At 40.6% G+C, this 20405-nt stretch overlaps 1 protein-coding gene across 2 annotated transcripts in view; it reads right to left on the reverse strand.

The window, feature by feature from the left end:
* The window catches only part of LOC121673240 (E3 ubiquitin-protein ligase ZNRF3-like), a 30546-nt gene that overhangs the window by 5722 nt on the left and 4419 nt on the right, over positions 1 to 20405 (reverse strand). Inside the window, exons 2-6 of one of the 2 annotated variants that reach the window (XM_042046392.1) lie at positions 8189 to 8263; positions 4761 to 4892; positions 3695 to 3805; positions 2592 to 2759; positions 645 to 747 (exon numbers count right to left, since the gene is read on the reverse strand). In XM_042046392.1, coding sequence (XP_041902326.1) covers positions 645 to 747; positions 2592 to 2759; positions 3695 to 3805; positions 4761 to 4892; positions 8189 to 8263 — 589 coding nt within the window. The remainder of the gene's footprint in view (positions 1 to 644; positions 748 to 2591; positions 2760 to 3694; positions 3806 to 4760; positions 4893 to 8188; positions 8264 to 20405) is intronic. The other variant, XM_042046393.1, reaches the window with a different exon arrangement.

Raw genomic sequence — 20405 nt, forward strand, 5'->3', positions numbered from 1 at the left:
GATATTTTGTTTTCCATGTAATTACATTATGCACCAATTTTTACACAGAAGGAAATAAGAACAAAACAAAAGTCAAACGAATCTAGAAGACCTTGAAACACTCAAATGTATTTGCTTAAAAAGCAAAAGAAGTGAATTTATTTCAGATACTGTTCTCATATATACAAAATCTTCTGCTTACATCTTGCAGAGGCTGAGAGAGGCTGGAAGTCATTGCTCAAATTTTCACTTTACACATTTTTACACAAATGTGCAGTGCCAGAAAACTTTCTTAACACATAGGAAATGAAAGCAGGAAGAGGGCAACTGAGGGAAACCAGGTTCCAAGTTACAACATCATGGAAAAATAAAAGCCCGTACATTGTCTTCTTTGTAACTCCCAAGGAAAAACATCCCTCTTCTCCATGTGTCCTTGCACTCAGGGCTGCACAACACTGCCCTCAGCTGGGCATCATCCCCACCCCAAGGTTATGCCAGGGGCACTCAGCTGTTCTCAAAAGAGTTTAGGGCTAACTGTATTTCTAGGGCTGTGTTACAATAAGAACTGAGAGCTCCACGGAGAGTCACAAAAAGGCGCACTTTTTATTTCATCTTGTAAGCTGTCTGAAATGAACACACCAGAGCATCCACTCTGCAGCACTTACCTATGATGTTATGGCGGCAGTGAGGGCAGGTGTGATGCTGCAGCAGCCAAGGATCCACACATTTCTTGTGGAATCGGTGAGTGCAAGGAATGACCCGCAGTTCCTACAGGAACAGATGAAGGACCATGAAAAAGTACTTCTTCCTAACAAGTGAATTTTTCACAGCTTGTTCCTAGTTTTTTCAACCCATCTACTAAATGGAGCAATTCCTAGCCTAGAAGTGCTAGGGAGGAAAAAAATGGCATCAAGATAACCAAGAGCACAACAGCTAGTGATCAGCTGTGTCTAGAAGAATAGTCTGCAGGCACCTTAGAACTCCACACAGATATAGGACACTTCTTTAGGACACTTTTTCCTGTATGTCCCTATGACCCAACAACTTGAAGAAGGCCATCACTAAAGTTTTCCTTAATATATTAAATAAACTTAAAAAAAAAAAAATCAAGAGTAATGATGTACCTTTTCTACAATTATTTGCAATGGAAAACACTCAGGGAAAAGCAAAATCAACAGTGTATATGATACTTTTTCCCTTGCCCAGGATTCTTCATCTTTCAGCTGTGATCTGTTTACAGGATTTCCTGAGCCTGATGGATATCTACCAGTTCAGAAACCTGCAAAGAATCTTTCTTCCAAGTACTGCTCATGTCTTCCCATGAGCTTAGGTTTTCAACTTCTAACTTGCTTTGCCACGAAGTTCCACAGGGCTACTACCTCCTGGTGGAGAAACACCACTTGACTTTGTATTCCCTCTGTCCCCAAGAAATCTAGGTCTAGAGTCCTTGCCCACTCAATCTTTTTTTTTTTCCCCCCAGAAACCATTCAAAATACTTGATCATTTTATGACTATCCTTTTCTGAAGCACCGTCATTTCCATTCCATATCTTTTGTGAAACGAGGTCAGAAGTACACAGTACTCAAAGTGAGAACATGACTAAACTTACACTGTGGTGTAATTTTATTTTCTGTTCAATTCTCTAGACTTTCCCAGCTCATTTCTAGTATCTGATTTGCCTTTTTAATTGCCACAAAGCATCCATTTGCTTTCACAAAGCTATCTAAAGCATCAAAATCTTCTTCCTGAATAGCAATGCTCAGCTCCCAACCCATCCCTGGTATACATGGAGCTATTCCCTATGTCTATCAGTTCATGCTCAAGCTCATGCCTGAATTTCCTCTCCAGTCATTTTGTACAGCCCTTTCGAAGTTCTTGTCTACCTTCATCCTTGCTACTCTGAATAATTTCCCATCAACTAACTTCATTAACTTTCTATTTGCACCTTGCAGCACTCAAACATGCATCTGGTATTTTCTATTGCCTTAAAAATTATGATTCTTTTATGAACCATTTCAAAATAAAATGTCCTCATAATCTTTCTAATGGATGCTTATAGCTGTGAATATTGACTGCCTTTATTTATTTTAAGGAGCCCATTTTCTATTTCACCCTTTTCATTGCTTCCTCTGGGTAGAACTGTCATGGACAGCAAGCCCTGACGAGCCAAAAACTGCTCCTGAAAGTTTTGACATCTCTTCCTTCTCCTCCTCTGGTTTCCCAGCAGTGCTGTGTACTTGACATTTTTAAGACAGGGTGCCATCAAGCAAAACACTACGGGTATCCCTTGCCTCCAACAGAGAATCACCTTAGTGCATGACTTGTCAAAAATACCCAGAGAACCAACTGCTGACTTCTTTGTGACTTGTTCTTCAGAAATGCAAGAACACTGGAGGTAGCGATTTGCAAATGGGATCCCTCACCTCTCACTTTGCAGCATGGGTAATTTGGAGCTGCAGGATGCAGCTGAAGCTGAGTTGGCTGCTCAGTGTGATCAGACTGACAAGCAGAACCACCTCAGGTATACAACGTACCCAACAGCCAGCCACGTACTACAGTGCTAAAAGCACCTACATTCCCAGCCCATGGTGAAGAAACCTTACATCCTTTACCTCCCCATCAATGTACTTCTCCAAGCAGATGGCACAGTCAGAGGTGGAGCTGCTACTGAGTGTATCCAGTGCTCCACAGTTACTTTCTCGGTGTCCCTTACTTTTGGACTTAAACTTCCTGGTCTCCATTTTCTCCAGTGCTTGCACTGCAAGCCTGTTCATGGAATTCTACATGAGAAGAAAGAAAAAAAAAAAAGAAAAAAAAAAAACCAATGCTGCTGTGTAAGGGACTAGAGTGTAGTAGCAGAGAAACACCACCATAACATATCTTACAGATCATGTCAGGCCCAAGTGATGTATAATTTCTTACATTAAACAGAGAAGGCTAATTAGAATTCAGACCAGAAGCCTCATGAAAAGAATGTATGCCACATGCAGAAGTGAGAATGATAAACTACTCTGAATTAGAACTGGGTGAAGGTGCTGACAAATGGGATACACTGCAACTGCTCAACTGATAGGTAGCAACTATTCAAGCCAACATACAAAGCTTGGCCAGGAACTTTTATTTAAATGTCAGGATTGATTGTAATGCCCCAATATGCTGTTACCACCATGTTATCTGGAGCAATACTTGAGAAAGAGATTAAAATGAAATGTTAAAAATCAGCTGTATCATTTCCTCCAGGACAAACTCAAAGTATGTCACCTGGAATTTCTCCTAACCAAACTTTTTACTTTGAAAACCTCTCCCATTTCAACAGATGTTATCCTATTGGCAAGATTTATGACTTATTTTCGATCCTGATATCCTCTCCACAATACAGCAGTAAGAGTCTGGACTTATTCAGAAGTATACCAGTGCTACTGGTAACCTGTGAGCAACCAGAGATGTTCTTTCTTCCCAATGGCTAAGTGGACTGCTTCTGTACCATTTTCATTTCAGGATTTAACTGACTGAACATCATGGGTCAATGTAAATCTCCTTTAAAGACACTTCCAAGTACTTCCAAAGGCCTACATGCATGGATAAAACCACAGAGCCACCAAGATGGCTACTGTAAGTCAGCATCCTGAATTTCCAAAAGTCGAAAGCACGTTTTAGGACAAAGTAAGAGAAGCTAACTTTCAGTATTTTGTGAATATCCCATTACTGGTCTTACCTGACTACGTCGCTGTTTCAGTTTGATCTTGACGAGAAGAATGAGGCAAACAAGAGACACAACCACAAAGAAGGCCAGGAAAATTCCCATATCGAAGTACTCAGTGGGTTGCTTAAAAATTAAAACAAAAGTATTATTTTTCCTTCCTTTAGATCACACTCAATTTTGTTTCTTTCTCTTTTATTTCTCAGGGGCCTTTGCCAAATGTACACAGTCAGAATGGCAGAAGTCAAAGTACAGACTGTTGTGTTCATTATCTGTGATTCCATGAGACAAAACCTGGGTTTCAAGTGCCGCTGCAAGTGAACAGAATACACAGAATGCCAGTCATGAGATGTCAGATTTACTGTCTCTGAACTGCATAAATCCAGGTTTTTTAACTGAGTGAATCACACCAACACAAATTTTTATAGCTTATTGGGTTGCTTATGCATGTGACTGAAAATCAACATCTGAATTATTAAAAAATGGCTCACTTCTTAAATACATTTCTTAACAGAACGATTCCATTAAAAAAAAAACCCAAACCAAACCAGTAACTAGGACATGGATGACCTTCTAGCTTTGCTCTTCTTCTGTAAACTGTATGTTAGAGAGTGTTAGGGGAAAAAAAAGTCTAGGAAAAGTATTTTATATTACAATTACAAATATCAGATAATCTCATAATTAATCGGATAATCTCATCATTAATCCATGTTTAAAATACTACACAGAATTATTCGTTAACACAGGGCAGACCACCTTACAAAACGGAACCAGCAGGAGTGTGCAATAACTAAGTTACTTAATCAAGAAAAAGGAAAACTTCTCTGTGAATTTTTAGCCGTTTCTATACTCAAAAGTATCCTTCTGAAACACAGCGGATGCCACACTGTGGATTCTAAACTTATACCAGGTGCAGCTGCTTGTCCACAGTGCAGTTACTCCGTTTATTTCAGTCAACAGAATTTCACGTGTATTAATGCACATAAGGGGCATCAAAACATCTTCACCCTTGCAGTGAGCAAGCCCTGCCTGCAGTAACAACAGCGCTGTGATATCCAGAGAAAGGATCTGAAAGTCTCACCCGTGGGGGGCGATGCTGAATCCTGGCTCGTGCCACTTTCTGCTTGTTAACTATGTTCATTAGCTTGACAGCATCAGCACCTTTCACATACACCACTGGTCTCTTCAGAGGGTCCTCTGAGCCCTGGTTCAGCTAGGGAAAAAAAAAAAAAATCTGCTCAAAAGGCATGTTTCAGGAAAACCACTTTTCTTCTGAACAACACAGAGAATGGTAAAGGAATATGAACGTGGAATTGATTTCAAGCACTGATTGTTCTCTTCTAGCACAGACCTTTAAGTATTCCACAGAATTAAACCTGAATTAAACTTTTGACTTATGCTCTTTTTTTTTTTTTTTTAATGGACCAAAACTAAGATTAAGGATAAGGAAATGCTATTTCTGAATAGCAGCTTTAACTTAGCTGCACTATGTACCAGTGCATATATTAATACTGTAACATTAAACCTCACAATGAAGAAGAATAAAAATCTGCACATTCCAGAAACCTTGTCCTTGCTACATTTCATCAATTTTTCAATTTCAACTTTGTAGTTACATTATTCACATAGAAATTTCTTCAGCTTTCTGAACAATCCCATAGAGTCCTGTCTTTCAGGCTCTTTGTACCTAAACAAGTTAAGTTAGTAATTTCTGCTGTTTAACTCGACAAACTCATTCAAAATTACTTGAGTTCTAGCAACCACTAGACCTCTTGACTGCAGGATGGGGGGCCTCAAAGACTAAAGCATATGAGTAGACTACATAATTCACCCTGAAACTTCCTTTCAGGTCCAGCTACGTTTTGTAAGAAAGGCCAAATCATAGAAAGACTCAGAAAATAATGTGTGTGGGAAGGCATGTCGTGAGCCCAACCTCCTGGTCAAGGCAGGGTCAACTATGACATCAAACCAGGCTGCTTAGGGCTTTATTCAGTCAGATGTTGAAAACCTTCAAGTGTGGAGAACGTGCAACTTCTCCGGCCAACAAATCCAGACCAACAATCTGCTAAATTATATACCAGAGAGGGTAATAACTAGACAAGAGAGTTGTTCTGTCACAAAATGTCACCAACACAAAAAATTCATATAGCTTATTCTGACTTACAAGAAAAATACTAGTATAGAGGCTGGTTGATACAAAACAAGCAATGCACTGACAAGCAGATGGAAATGGTACAGGGGAAAGGAATGAAATTACAGGAATGTGAGCAAATAGAATAATAGTATCTTATGGCTGAGATTAATAAATCTGCATTGTTGATAGCTACCTGTTAGTTCTGGCTAAACCATGTAGAAATTACCAGCTGATTGGGCTATCTTCCTGATTAAAGGATGATGACTCTACTTACGCTGACCAGATGATAACAGATTTCACTGAGGCTTTTTAAAACTGATTCTTCCTAGTATTCGATGGATTTTCTGAGAACACTGATCAAACTACTTTTAAGGCAGGTGTCTTGTGATGAGCTAAAAACTAGCTGAAGTATCCAGGGATCCTATGTGTCTACTCGCCTTGCTGGTCTAGGGCCAAATCAAATCACCGTCCCTCCACTCCCAGACACATACTCTCTCTAATGATTTCTTGTCTAAGAAAGAATCCACCCAATTCCTCAGTTACTTTTGCACATTGTCGGACTCTTGCTAAACATGATGCTCTGGGTGCTGTTACTCCTCTTCAAATATGCAAAAGTAAAACTAAGGAACAAGTCAGACTTCAGAGAGCATTTCTAAAACCAGAAGTTTAATTCTTAATTTACAGCAGAAGATACTCAGATCAACGGGAATAAACCCCACATAATCTATAGGCAAAGTCCTTTCATTTGGCATCTACCAAATTACCCAGGGACAATTCTTCTGGTCAGGCCTGCCTCCAATTTCTGGTCACTGACTGGCAGGAAGGATTTCCCTTCACAGTATTCCACTCCTCCCTTTCAAAGCAATCTCCCTTATTTGTTCTAGTGCTTGGTAACAAGCATACCTGAGAAAACTTCCTAAACAGCTCCCGTTAGTGTCTTAGGATATTTCCATTTGAACCGAAGATCCTCCAGATTAACTTGTGTCAGTTTTTCCTCCACTGCTGTCACTGTTTTCCACAATTCCATTATGAGTGCCAAAACAGTACTTATTTTAAAGATAAATTATGTAGCACCCCTGATCTCAAGGGTTCTGAAGACTTTAGATGAGAATCAAAATCCATTGAAAACAAGCATCCAGAGCAGCATGAGAACAGAGCCAATCCAGTAACTGTTACTTTTAGAGTATGAAAGCTACATCCAGTCATTCCTCTTCTGTTTGCCAGTGTTTCCACAGGCTACTGCTCTTTCATCTAACAGACCCTACTTTGTCAGCTAAGGCTCTAAGCCACTAACCTTCTTCCATTTTATTGGTACACCCAAAACATTCAAACATCCACTAGATTCATTTCCCAGCTCTTGGCGACAGATGCACCCAGTTTATTATTTATAAACAAGCAAGGAAAGCTGTCGTTGTTAGAGGGAAAAGAGCAAGAGACAGTAACTCAGCTTCCCAAGCCCAGAGCAGAGCGGCTGAAAGTAACCAGAAGCTGTAACACAGAGTTAAAAAACGGAAAAAGACAGATCACATCTTTGTGAAGATACTTTTCCTGTGTAGAAAAGGGGGAAAAATATCCCTGTGAACGTTTTCAAGATCAAGGCTGCAACGTTGATGCCCATGCAGACAACAGTACTCAAAGCATCCATTGCACAGGGTCTTCTGAATTCCTCTGTCCAACAGATGCTCATTTCAGAATTAAAGCCAGCTTTTTTAATGTAAACATTGATGATCTCTCTTTTCCCCCAAGAAATACAGGCTGCACTTAAAAACCTTCAGCTCTGCTTGTTCCTGCTGTAACAGAAACAGCAGTTTTGTTTCAAGACCAAACAGAACTAAACCAAATGCAGACTATTTTTGTGCTTACATTTCTTCACTGAAATAACTCAGAATTGGCTGAAGTAAGTCGAAGCCTTTCATAGGGCTATTACCTCACCCACTTCAAATAAAAAGATGGAAGTTATAACAAGAGTCGGAAAAAGAAGAAAAACCCTGCTTGTCCACAAAATACATAGGCAGAAATCATCAGCTGTAAATGAGAAAGAAATGGTTATAAATTTTAAAAAGAAACTTGTTTAGAATCAGGTTTGAAAGTAATTTCACAATCTCAAAAATAGCAGCTGTTCAACAACACTATTGATCACAGGCTGGATAGGGCCAAACATCCTGTGTTTTGTACACAGAGCTGGGCAAAGAAAACCTCCTTGATTAGATAATGGGCCACAAAAAATTTGCCTCCATCCTCTTTCAAAACCTTAATCCCAGGCCTGGATTCTGGATTCTAGCAAAAGCTAGAAGAAAAATCCAGCTCCCCGAAGTTTTCCCTTTCTACCAGGTTCCCAACACCTACATTGCTTCCTGCCTGGCATTGCTTCGTACCTGATCAATGGCATCTGGGTTTTCAGAAACATCAAAGATGACCGCTGTGGCTCCTCGCTGTACTGCTCGTTTTGCCTGCAATAAGAAAGACAGCATCCTCAGTCCCACCCCAAAAGGTAACTTCTTAACTCAAAAATTACTCCCTCTCCTCATCTCCAGAGAGAAAACTTAACATTTTCTGTTTCTGTGTAGTTAAAACAAATGACAGAATAATTACAAACACAGGAGTTCCTGAACCAGTATGGAATGTAGTTAAACTTCACTAAAGCTTCTACAGTGTCTCTGCTCCTTCCTTCTCAAACTCCTCTTTCAAAAACCTTTTAAAGGGATTCAAATGAGATTTAGACCTTCTAAAGATTTTAAATACAAGAATTTTTAAAAAAATTATGTTCTTTTCCCTCCATGTTACTTGGAAGTGCCATTAAAAACAATCTTCCCTATGACTTAGGGTGGAGATAAGCTCACTAGTGTAGAAAATTAAGGTGGACCAGGTTCTTTGTACTTTTTCAGTGTCATTTTCACAAACTAGGATATCACAATCTTTGCAAAATGTGCCTCAGAGAATACTGCTTTTTCTGACCATCAGAGGTCAGAACTGTTGCATACGCTTCTTACGCTGATAAGATCTGACCTATGTAAGTGCACAGGTTTTCATCAAATACAGTCCAAACCTGGCATTACCAACTGCACAGAGAAGGTATTAGAATATAATAAAATCCCCTGAGTAGAAAAGACAGTATTTTAATCGCCAAGGCTAACGCAGGGGTTTTTAACCCGTTTCTGCCACTGTGCCTCTGTATGTACTGTTCAAATGTTGCTCAACGACTCCACAAAGCAGACATTCCCAGTAACTTTTCAAAATCCTATTGCCTTTATGGACATAGAATGCAAGAAACTATTTCTCCAAGCAATGACAGCTATCACCATCACAGTACTAAACAAGAAGGCACTGGCCCTCCACCGAGACTAGCAGAACCTGAACTTACATTGAAATATAAGACAAACCAATGAAAGTAATAAATTATGAAATATTACTCAGCATTTTCCAGGAAAAATGCTGGCCAACGCAGAGAAGTTGGTTTGAATATGGACAGGTCACTTTCTTTGCTCTATTCTCATATTTTGTTTTTATTTTTAATCAACAAGGCCCATCAGACCGCACATGAGGGAAACCAACTCCCAAATGGGAGCTTTTTCTCAGCCCACCAGGTATTTGTCCCCTTTGAAGTCAGCACACCTGGTTAATGACTAAGAACTGTTGGGGAGGAAGAGTTAAAAGGAATCTACCACCCATCACTCTGCTGCAGTAGCCCTGAGGTGAGGGCTCATCCAGGTTTCCCAAGAACGCACCCCTTACAGACACACTCTGCTTATGGAACTGTTCAGGCTATTTAGATTGTTTTTTCAGGATGATCAGTCAACAAGCAAGGCCCCTTGATCTCTGAAGAGATTTTTAAAGAGATTTTACAGATCAGTGCTGATAAAAACTCCTTAATTGCGTGAATATACTGAACGAGCAGCAAGTTTCCACCACCAGGTGTTAAGAGATGAAAAGCACCGAGTCAAAAAATCGTGCTGCAGCGGGTAACAGCAAACGGGGGTGACCCGTCTGGCCGTTCTGTCAACTGCGGTTTCCCTGTGGCCAAGCGCAGCTCGAAGCCCGAGCCCTGCGAGGCTCCGGCCGCCCTCCCCCCGCAGCTCCCGCCCCACGCGCGGCTCTGAGGGACCGGCGGCCCCGCACAGCGCCCCCCTGCGGCCGCAGCGCCCGCCCCGCCCCGCGCCGGAAGCGCCGCCTGTCCCCGGCCACGGAGGGGGAGAGGAAGGGGCGGCGGTCGCGGGGAAATGCGGAGGTTTTATTCCTTGCAGGGGTTTAAATCCCGATCCCCAGGAAAAGGCGGTGCATTCGCTCCTGCGAAACTTCCCGAGCTCTGCCAGAGGCACTGGGGAGCCCGGCCCTCCCTGCGCAAGGCGCCAGGTCTTCAACAGCCATGTCGGTGCTCGGGTGCCGAGGCGCTCCCGCCGCCCCGAGCACTCCAGGGCACAGCCCGGGAGCCACGGCCCGCACGGGGAAATGGGCGCCAGCCCTCTCCAGCGGGGTCGAGGCTCCGGCTTGGCGGCGGCCCGATCGAGCGGCCGGGTTCCGCCGGCCAGAGACCGGAGCGCAGCGTCCCCCCGCCTCCAGCTCGGCCTTAAAGCCGGGCGCTGTGAAGGGAGCACTGTAAGGGCGAGCAGGCGGGAGCCGGAGCAGAGCACGCTTGGTCGCTGGGCATTCCCCTCCTTCCCTTCAGTTCGAGGTGGCAGCCGGCGGGCTCGGAGCGCACCTGTGACTGGGGCTCCAGGGCAACTTGAAACACCTGCCGGCCCCTGCCGCCCTCCTTCCGCATCCCCAAAAATACCGCAGGATAATGAAAGTCAAAACGTCTTTGAAAATACCCTGCCCACTACTCAGTAATCAGGACAGCTCAAAATAACACAGCAATGTTAAGTCCCACTTAAAATAATGCCAGTCTGTAATAGGCACGTGATTTTTTCTTTCTGGGCTAGCCAGCTTTTAAAGACTCCCTCAAATCATTTTTCTAAGCAAAGTGACCAAACCTACATCAAAAATAAACACAAGTTGGGGGGGGGGGGGGAAGAAGCTGATACAGTACATGCTTCACTGCTACATTTACAGTACTTGTGGCAAACAGACATTTCCACAATTCAAATTCCATGCATTTGCCAGGCCTATTTCTTTCTGTGATTGTCTTCTGTGGCTTAAAACAAATGACTAGCACTACGTATCAGTATTCTTCCTCTTTTGTAAAGAGTAATAGAAAACAAACAAACAAACAAAGGTAATTGCACTTGTAATTCAAGTGATCACTTTGTTCATAGTGACAACAACCTCCCACTCCATCTCTGCGTTCCGAGTCTACAGCTTATGCTACTACAGAGCAACGGACATTACCAATAAAATGCACATTAAATACTGTCTCAGATTAAGATCTGTCAGAATTTACTAGGCCTTTTAATCTAGGTAAGATAAGAGCAAATGCACGTGACAGAAGTGCAAGGAAAATATCTCTCCACATCTCCAGGCCTGAGGAATTTTAAGTTACTGCCTCGAAGAACACCAGAAAGATTTTAAGAGCTCTGCACACCCTTCCTGTGGGCCAGACAAATATAATAAGGAAGTAACAACTTCCTTGATGAGGCAAACTTTCATCCCAAGGGACCAGATAATTATTAAACAGGTGCACTGTTCCTCTTATTCATTCAAGGTAGGACAGCAACAATCAAAACAGTAACAAGTTCAGCTACTCCCTGACATCTTGAAGGACCTTCCATGCTTCCACATATGAACATGGCAAGCATCTCCTCCTCTGCTTTCTAGGATGATCTCATTCCAGTATTTCAGTTAGTGTGAAACAGTAGAGAAATCATCATAAGAAAAGCTGCTCAACAAGGTTCCCCTTTAAGAGAAAAATCATACCAACAACATTAGCCTTTATTCATTACATTTACTTCTTTGCCGGAGTTAGAATTTCCTGATAATATTCAGTAATATTTGCACCTGAGGACATGACACTCTAATCTAATGGATTGCAGAGAGTGAATAAATTACAGATTAGAGAAAGACCGAGGCTTGAACCATAGGTGGGGAGATCAAAGTTCATTAAGCACTGTAAGCTCTGCCATTTACATCAACATAGTAATGCATTACACATCTTTTTAAGAGAGTACCTTTTGTTGAAAATGGCTATTGGCAGACCCAGATTACTACTTACAAATAAACTTTTTTAAAGTTAGCATCCTAGATAATACTCTTGGACTAAAGGCAGAAAAAGATGCTTTAAAAGTTCTGTGTAAGATATATCCTGCTGTTCTAAAATTATGTTCTCACAAATGTTTTTACATTAAAAACTACCTATCTGTCTTCCTGGATTTGTTGAATTGTTCACCCAACTCTAGGTATTATCTTCTTGGAACTTAGTACACTCTAGTCAAAAAATATTAATTATAATTATGGTATGTGCTACATGAGCAAGTTGATTTATCCCCTGGGTTAAGAAAATCATAAAGATGGGGAAGAGGAGGTTGGGCAATGGTTTAAGGAACACCCAGTACAGATGCCAGTAAACTCCTTCTAGCAAACTATTCCATCAGGTGTCAGAGTTATTAGCTGGTCCAAAGTGATCAAGATGGGAAGCACAAGAGTAAGGACACAGTACACAGAAGACAGTCATATGGATCCTAAAAGCAAAACACTTTCAGTCAGAACTAAGGGAAACAGCACAGCTCCAAAAGGTATAACAAAGTCTTTTTCATCCTGCCATTCCTTTTTGCAGTACATCTCGGGTTTTGGGGCAGAAAATATGGTATTACTCTAAATCAGGCAGAGATTGTTGAACAGAGTAGTCAATAAAATTCGTTTGTATGTCCTTATTTAGCTGAGAATTGAGCCAGCCTGATGAATTTCCTCTGTCAGTTGAGGGTTTTTTCCCCCTCAGTTTCTCTATGAACTAATAACTATTGAACTTGAGGCATATTTTCTGGATATTCCCAGCCCATCAGATCCAATAGTCTGTGTCAGATAGTTCTACATTGTGGAGTCAGTGGTCATTAATCTGACAGAAGAGTGGGATTATGCAAGTGGTGTTAAGTGGAATGTTTTTCATAGCTGATTCTATCATCAGCTGTCTCCTGGTCCTTTGAAATAAGAGATGTCAGCCTCTCACATAGCAAACTGGTAACATATAAGCAACACTCAGTGACATGCAACTTGCATACTCTGTGACTCCAAGGAACAAGATTTTCATTGAAAAGGGGTAGTATCTTGCTTTATTGCTCTGGAAAAGCAGTTCAAGGATTTCAACAATCTTGACTGCTAGGGAATACAGCTGAAGGAATTTCCATCTGCAATATCTCACCAAAATAAATGATGAATATAGCAATTCAGCAGTCTGGGTCTTCTTTTGAGCAGACTAAAAAGTAACAAAGTCTGTTCCAGTATCTTTTAGTGGTCACAAATCAATTGATCTGCACCTGTTTTCTCCATATCAAGTGAAACCACAAAGATGTAGACAATACCACTGAGGTATGATACAGAATACGCAGAACCAGGTTCTAGAATATTGGCTTTTCTAGTACAGGTTTGCTGTAGTTGTGTGGTTAAAGAATGACACTTCTGCAGACTTGTCTTCATTTGATTTTTTTTTTTATATTAGCAGAGGACAACTTTGATGCTGAAATAAGCATTAGGAGCCTACCTTATCAGGGTTTAGCTTTCTGCAGTTTTGAGAAATCCTCAGTTAAGTATGGACAAACCCAGGAAGTTCTAATGATGAGCAAGAGAGCACTGATTCTTACATAAATGCATGATGAATCTGCAGGCTGGGACAAGGAGATGTTGCCACTGCCAGTTTGCCATTTCAGTCAGCTGAATGGTATTCTGACCCTGATGCTCTCAAAGTCCTAAACTTCTTCAGGAGAGAGGAATACCTTAAACAACCCTATTAAAACAAGCAGTGGGTATGAACTGCACCCCCATTCTATGGATGGCAGCATTAGATTTTCAGTATGGCAGAAAAGGTATCACATGAACTAGGAAATAAAATCCAAACCTGCTCATCATTAAGAACCTTACATAAAACCCACAGCATTGTGTCAAATAAACCTTTTCTTTACAACGGTGAAAATGCAAAAACCTCTCTTTCTCTCAGAGCTACACAGAATACAGACAACATCTGAACAATACAGGCACCACCTCTTTCTTGTCTCCCCCCACACTGCTATCAGGCTCAATCAATCACAAAATATACCATGTCCTTTGAACCAACACGAGCTAGTAAGCCAGGCCATAGGCCAGTTCTGCAGGGCAGAGGAGGAAGGAGAAAAGGACGGCCATCTACTTTGCAAACAGCAGAAGTTACAAATTAACCAACTGATGCTTCAGACCTGTTAATGTACAATTCCCCAGTAATTCCAGAAACTCAATTAAGCCAAGCATAAACAGGATGCCATTTCAAACCTTTTCTGAGATAACAAAAAAGGAACTTTTAGATTTCTGTCTGAAAACAAAGGCAGAATATCAAAACGAGACAGTCAAATCCCCATGCATCACACCAGCATAAAAGCCCTTCCTGACTGAAATACTCAACTTCTCTGGCCCTTTGGGATATGTTTTATACACATGCCCTATAGATTCTGCATTACATAGCATTACAATAGTTGCTTACTAGTTAAGAAGTATATAAAGTGTGAAGCAGCATTTTTAAATTCAAAAGCATAATCACAATTTTAAAAGAACATACCTTTCTGTAAAAAAAACCAAACCAAAACCTTAAAAAGCTATGTACTTGTAGTTTTAAGAAAACTATCACCTCATGCAATGTATAATCACATCAACAATATATACACACCAATGTGATTCATACTACTCAGTACTGAAAGGCTCTCAGATGGTTAAAATGAGGAACAAGAAAACTGAATTCTCTCTTTTCTGGGGTTAGGGAGAAACACTGTTACCAATTCTGAGTCTAAACCAAGTAAAAACAGTAAGAAAAATACACAAATTTAATCCTGAACACAGCAAAGCCTGCCGGTTGCACACCTCTTCAGATACATTTCAGAGTCATGGGACTCCACTCCCAAGCCCCTGACCTCTGCTATCACAGACTATTTTGCAGGCCAGCAGTCTTGTTGCTATGACAAGGCACAGTCACAGAGAGAAGGGTGAGCACTGGAAGAGATCAAAGGAAGGGACTGGGGTCTTGAACTAGATTACATATTCACAGAGAACCTAGCACACTCAGCAAGAACTGGGTGGCTGCATTCACAACAATTGATGGTTAAGCAGAAATGCAGCTACATCTTACAACCCTTCCAGCTTTTCCCAGAACTTCAATCTACAGTTACCTTTGAAATTTAATGGTCATGATGTGAATGTATTTTAGAAATTATGTACTAAACATATAGTGTTTCACATGCTATAAAATACCACTACAACCCACCCAGATAATTCTTAACCTTTGCATTGAGGGTGTACTGAAAGCAGATGAACAGAAACAACAAGCTAGACCTAAGACAATTGTGTAAACATACATGCAAGCATGTTGTGGTGCTGAGAGATGTTAATAAAAACCAGAGATACAAGAAAGCATTGGAGGAGTTGTAAATTAAAGAAACTATCAATGCAGACCACTATAAAAAGCCATCTACACATATCAAAGTGTTGCAGTACATTGCCCTGGAGGTTCTGTCCTCTTTGTCAGGGATGAGCATCTGCATCCAAGACTAAAGAACTGTATGTAACCCCTAGTAAGGGGACTTCAATCTTTCTGAATGAAGCATGTTAGGATTCCCTTGGAATCCAGTAGGATACTGCTGATTCTCTGAGATCCTCCCTCTCTACTACTAGAATCAGCTTGGGTAATAAGCTCAACAGTAAAAATCTGCATGGTAGGCCAGTATTCCAGTTTAGCTAGCAACTTTCCATGTTCATGGCTGGCTAATACAGGATGATATAGCCCTTCTTCCAAACAGTTATCCTTGGTTTTCGATTAGTTTAGTATCAAGGTCCCAAACTGTGGTGGGCCCTTGTTGTTAGTTTGTTGACTCTGAAAAAAAAAAAAAAATTAAAAAAGGAAAAAGATAAAAAGAAAGGGAAAACAAAAATTAAAAAGGTGGAGGATTTTTGTTACAAAGGGAAACTGGAAACTTCTCTCCACGCAAGCAGAGACATGGCTGTATTGCAGAGGCCTCGGGGCAAGGATTAAAGAAAAACAAAATAGAAACCCTTCCATCTCTAATTAGGGTCTTCATTTGCCAAAGAGCCATTCCACAGCGGGAGGAATTACATTCAAGCCGTTGCTTGGATAACGTCTCCCAGCAGGTTGGCTCCTCAGAACAGGCTACTCTGAGCCAACAATTTCTGGTTACTTGGAGGCAAGCAGCCTGCATATTGTTTTAACTGGCCTGGCTTTTACAGCCAGTTTTGCTGAAGAACAATCTTCTATTCAGAATGCAGAGATAAAAGCTTCACTTGTTTTGAATTTGTCGCCAGTTTCTTTATCCCTTTCTTTTTTTAAACATGGGAATTATAGGTTCTGGAGATTGCATTATTTCCCTTGTAGACTTCAATGTTTTTCTCCCTCTAGCCACTTGATTCTTTGCCAGTGAAGGCTGCTGTCTGGAGTCCAGCCATTCATCAGCCCCTACCTCATCATTAACACTGTGGTGCTGGCGGTCACAGCTCATTGCTGGCGACAGGAAATCCTAACTTGCAAGAGGTTAACCACAGCCCATAAACAGTCAGACTGGCTCATTAGTCCCTTACACTCAGCTGAAGCGACCCTCTGGGAGTTTCAACACTGTTCATGGACCTGAAGTCTATGGATTCTGTGCTCTTTGCAAATGCCTCCTCCTCCGCACACCCACTTAAAAGCTCACTATTTGGATCCTCAGGGCTAAGGCCCATCTTTCTTCCTATCCCAAGGGACCAAGTTATTTGAGCATGTTGAAAAATTACATGTCCATGATATATTCTCTTGGTTTACCAATTGAACAAAACACCAATGGGCCAAGAATTGAGACATTAATGCACTAGAATACCTACATTCTTTTGATACTTTTAATAGTTTCTGTCCAAGTTTCATATCCCTACTGAACAATTCTAAGGCTACAGCAATGCAAATACTAATAATACATAATTAATCTGTATTACCTAATTCATGTTACACATACGTCCAGCTCTAATGTTCAAAAACTAACCTGCTGGTATTGCAAATAGCTCGGTCAGTACTCCCTACACTGACTAAAAAGCACTTCCTACTCATTTTGAGTTCACAGTACGATCACTTGATTCATTTGGAGTCATTTCCTTGAACTCAGTACAAATGTTAAATCATCATGTTATCCAAAACCGCACCTCTGGATATCACCTGATCATCAAAAAGATAAAATGTTTAGAGCAGAAAAACATGTTCTGGCAAATTATCTCAAAGCAGTAGGATATGAAGCACAATTTGTGTAATATTTTTTCTTTCCTTCCTTTCAGTCCTGTGAAAATCATTGCAAAACATTCCCACTTTATGTCTGTAATTTCTTAGGATCCAGTTTTTTACCACTGTCGATTGAATCTGCCCAACTTTTATTCTGAATATTGGAGTCCCTCCGATGCAGCTCTGGTTACATTCCGAAGTTCTCCAATTTCTTTCAAAGCCTTCTGTCTCCTAGTGCACCAAAATTAGGCATGTCACTCATCTGTGAAGTCCTAAATAATTCCATTCCCTGCCTCCATATCTGCTCCTTATTTTCTTCACTTTCTGGTCCATTTATCTGATTCTGCTTGCCAGCCTCCTTTTGTGCTCATTTCTATACTCCAACACAGCAGCACTTACTTGCTCTCTCACTTTTCTGTTTCAAACTCCATTTCTACAGTTTTTCCAACGTTTGCCACTATGCATTTCTCCTGTTAGAGAAACAGGTAGATTCTGCATGTAAAACAACTCTCAATGGTCAAAAGGCTTACAAGGCACATAGAATAATGAGGGTCCAAAAACGTAAGAGACATGAAGCATTTACTTCTTCTTCTTATGTGGCATGCCTTAAATAATTGTTCCTTAGTCTAGCCTTGACTTCCATTAATTTCCCTGGGAGATCTGACTGAGCTGAACTCCAGTAACACATGTAGTGCAGCAACAGCTGCTTCTTTAGCTTAAGGGAGAAGCAGCTGTGTTCCACAGTTGGTTAGAAAGGAGTGAAGATGGTGGTGGGGACTGCTAAGGACTCAACTCTAAAAGTGGACATTTATTTAAAGTAATTAATCCAGCAATGGCAAATCTAAGGAGTGCCCAGAGAGAGAAACCTAAGAGAGCGCCTTTGTTCATGAATAGCTGATGCTTTTCATAACTGTGCAGGGAACATGGAAAGAAAGTTAGGAAAATAATACAGCAGCAGATTGCTGGCACTAGTTACCAACGGAAAGAGCTCACCACCACTCATGAATGAAAACCTGACAGAGCTGCTTCTTCTGAACTGCATAACCTGGTTCAGCCCTTGTTTGTCCATTCCTTTGAGCTCTCCACTCTTTGGCTTTGATCCAGCTCTTTTCTTTCCTTCTGCATCTTTCACCATATGATCCATACACAAACCTTTCCTCTCTCCACATTTCAACTGGCTTGCTTGTCAGTGCTCTTTCCCGTGCTCAACCTCTCCCTTTTCTCCTCAAAGGGACTGCAGAAATTACAGTGGAAAGTAGTGATGGAATGAGAGGATTTAAAGAGGGAGTGCATGAGAAAGGTACTTGAAAACTCAAGACTTCGGTTATAATGATGACACTGCTGTTTCATGCAGTGGCCACATGTTCTAACACTCTTGGATGCAGCCTTTCCACCTTTTTTCTTTCCCATTCAAATCCCCTTCTTCATCTGTTAAATAGGCTTGTTAGGGTATGGTCTGTGGGGGATGAAGAGGCAAGGAGATGGGAAGCAGAAATACACTGAGCTTTTGGCAGAAGCATTTTGTTCTGTGTGGTTTTTTTTCCTTCAAAAGTACACGCTTGTTCCTTGTCTTTTTCTGTCTGCCATTAGGAAAAGCCATCTTCTTCCTGAAAAACACAGGTATGATCCCCTCTTCTGACCTCATCTATGTAATTTTGTTAGAACTCTAGAAATCATTGTGCCTATATGGTGCAGAGGTCTGATCACAGAGCTAGCACTGGGGAAGTAAGAAAAATTAATGTCAAAACATAAATGACATCAAAAGTACTTGCACAAGTGACAGTATCACTTCAGATATAATTTTTGAAGATGTTTTATGGTTGTTTAAAATGGATGTTAACATTTTAGGTGTCCTGGATATTATAAATGATGATGAAGTGGGGAATAACAAGAAACAATCATTATGATATTACAGAACTTAAGATGTTCTTTGGTGCTTCGGGAAAATTACCATTTTCTCTTTCTCAATGTATTCTTTAGAAGAAAGACAGTAAAGACAAACACAAACATGGCAGGGATTACAATTATATATACTACATTTTTTCAAAGTAAACCGTAATTTTAGGTAGTGCTAAGACGACAAAACTTGGAAATAAAAAAGTTTAGTGCAACGTTAAAGAAGACTCTTAAAGAACATGACTGATTCAGAAGGTCTGAATCTTTAACACTAGCCAGGATGCTGTTTTTCCCCATTAAAACTCACATTCATTTTTCATTACAAAACAATTAGGTTGATAAAAACCCCAGTTTTTGTTTTTATCAGAGTCCTGGCATGTTTGACTTTGCAATAGAGATCTATGAACTGGTCCACAGCCAAAGGAGTCTAGTCTCGTTCAAGAAGCCTTCTTCTACTTCATAACAACTTCCTTCTTAACACAGAATGTCTGGGAGTTTAAAACAACTGATATTAAGTTTATACTGCTGAGAAACCTTTCTCAGTCTGTAGTCTGACATACATTTATGCCAGCACTGCCATCACAAAAAGTAGACCCTACCTCCTCTTACTTGTTCCTACCTCCACTGGACACTACACTGTCAACACAAAACTTCAGGTAGCCACACAGTGAAACAAACAAACCAACCAGCTTAAAAATTACTCATGCTGTTACTTTGCATCCAGACTGATTAAATTTTGCCATTAATTTTTGAGACTACCGCCTCAAAGAATTACAAATGCTTTTTGGATGCTGTTTGCAAAGAGGAAACATAGGCTAACAAACAGAAAGTAGAAAAGGTCCCCAAACTGTGGAATAGATACCATCAGTGGAATGTCAACTACTTCAATGGATATAAGAAGTTTTCCTGAAGTGACAGTATTTCCTTCTGCATGCAGCACAAGACTCATCACAGGGTGCCTTACTGCAGCTGTCACTACCAGGTGAAAGTATCTGAACAAGCAAAGTTTGGCAAACATTGACCAATGGTTTTAGAAATGTCTCTCATTAATTTTAGATCTTAATCTATGGCATAGTTCAGTCCGGATTTCTGAACAAGTTTAGCATGGAAGAGCATTTGCTTAAATTCAGTATGCACTTCTACAACTGAACTGAATCCATTTCTACAGGAAATTATCCAAACTGTATATAAACTATTAATGTTATAAAGAAACAAGAGGTATACTTATACTGTCAGCAATTCCAATTCGAACATATAACTGATTGCTTAATTTAGGCTATTAATATAAAGGTGCAAGTGGATTTTGTTTAATTTGCCTTTTTTATTAGTTTTAGTAA

The sequence above is a fragment of the Corvus kubaryi genome, unplaced genomic scaffold (assembly GCF_017639235.1).
Source record: "Corvus kubaryi isolate FWS band 111438036 unplaced genomic scaffold, C.kubaryi_AGA036_p1.0 65292, whole genome shotgun sequence".
In the NCBI taxonomy this organism is placed as follows: Eukaryota; Metazoa; Chordata; class Aves; order Passeriformes; family Corvidae; genus Corvus; species Corvus kubaryi.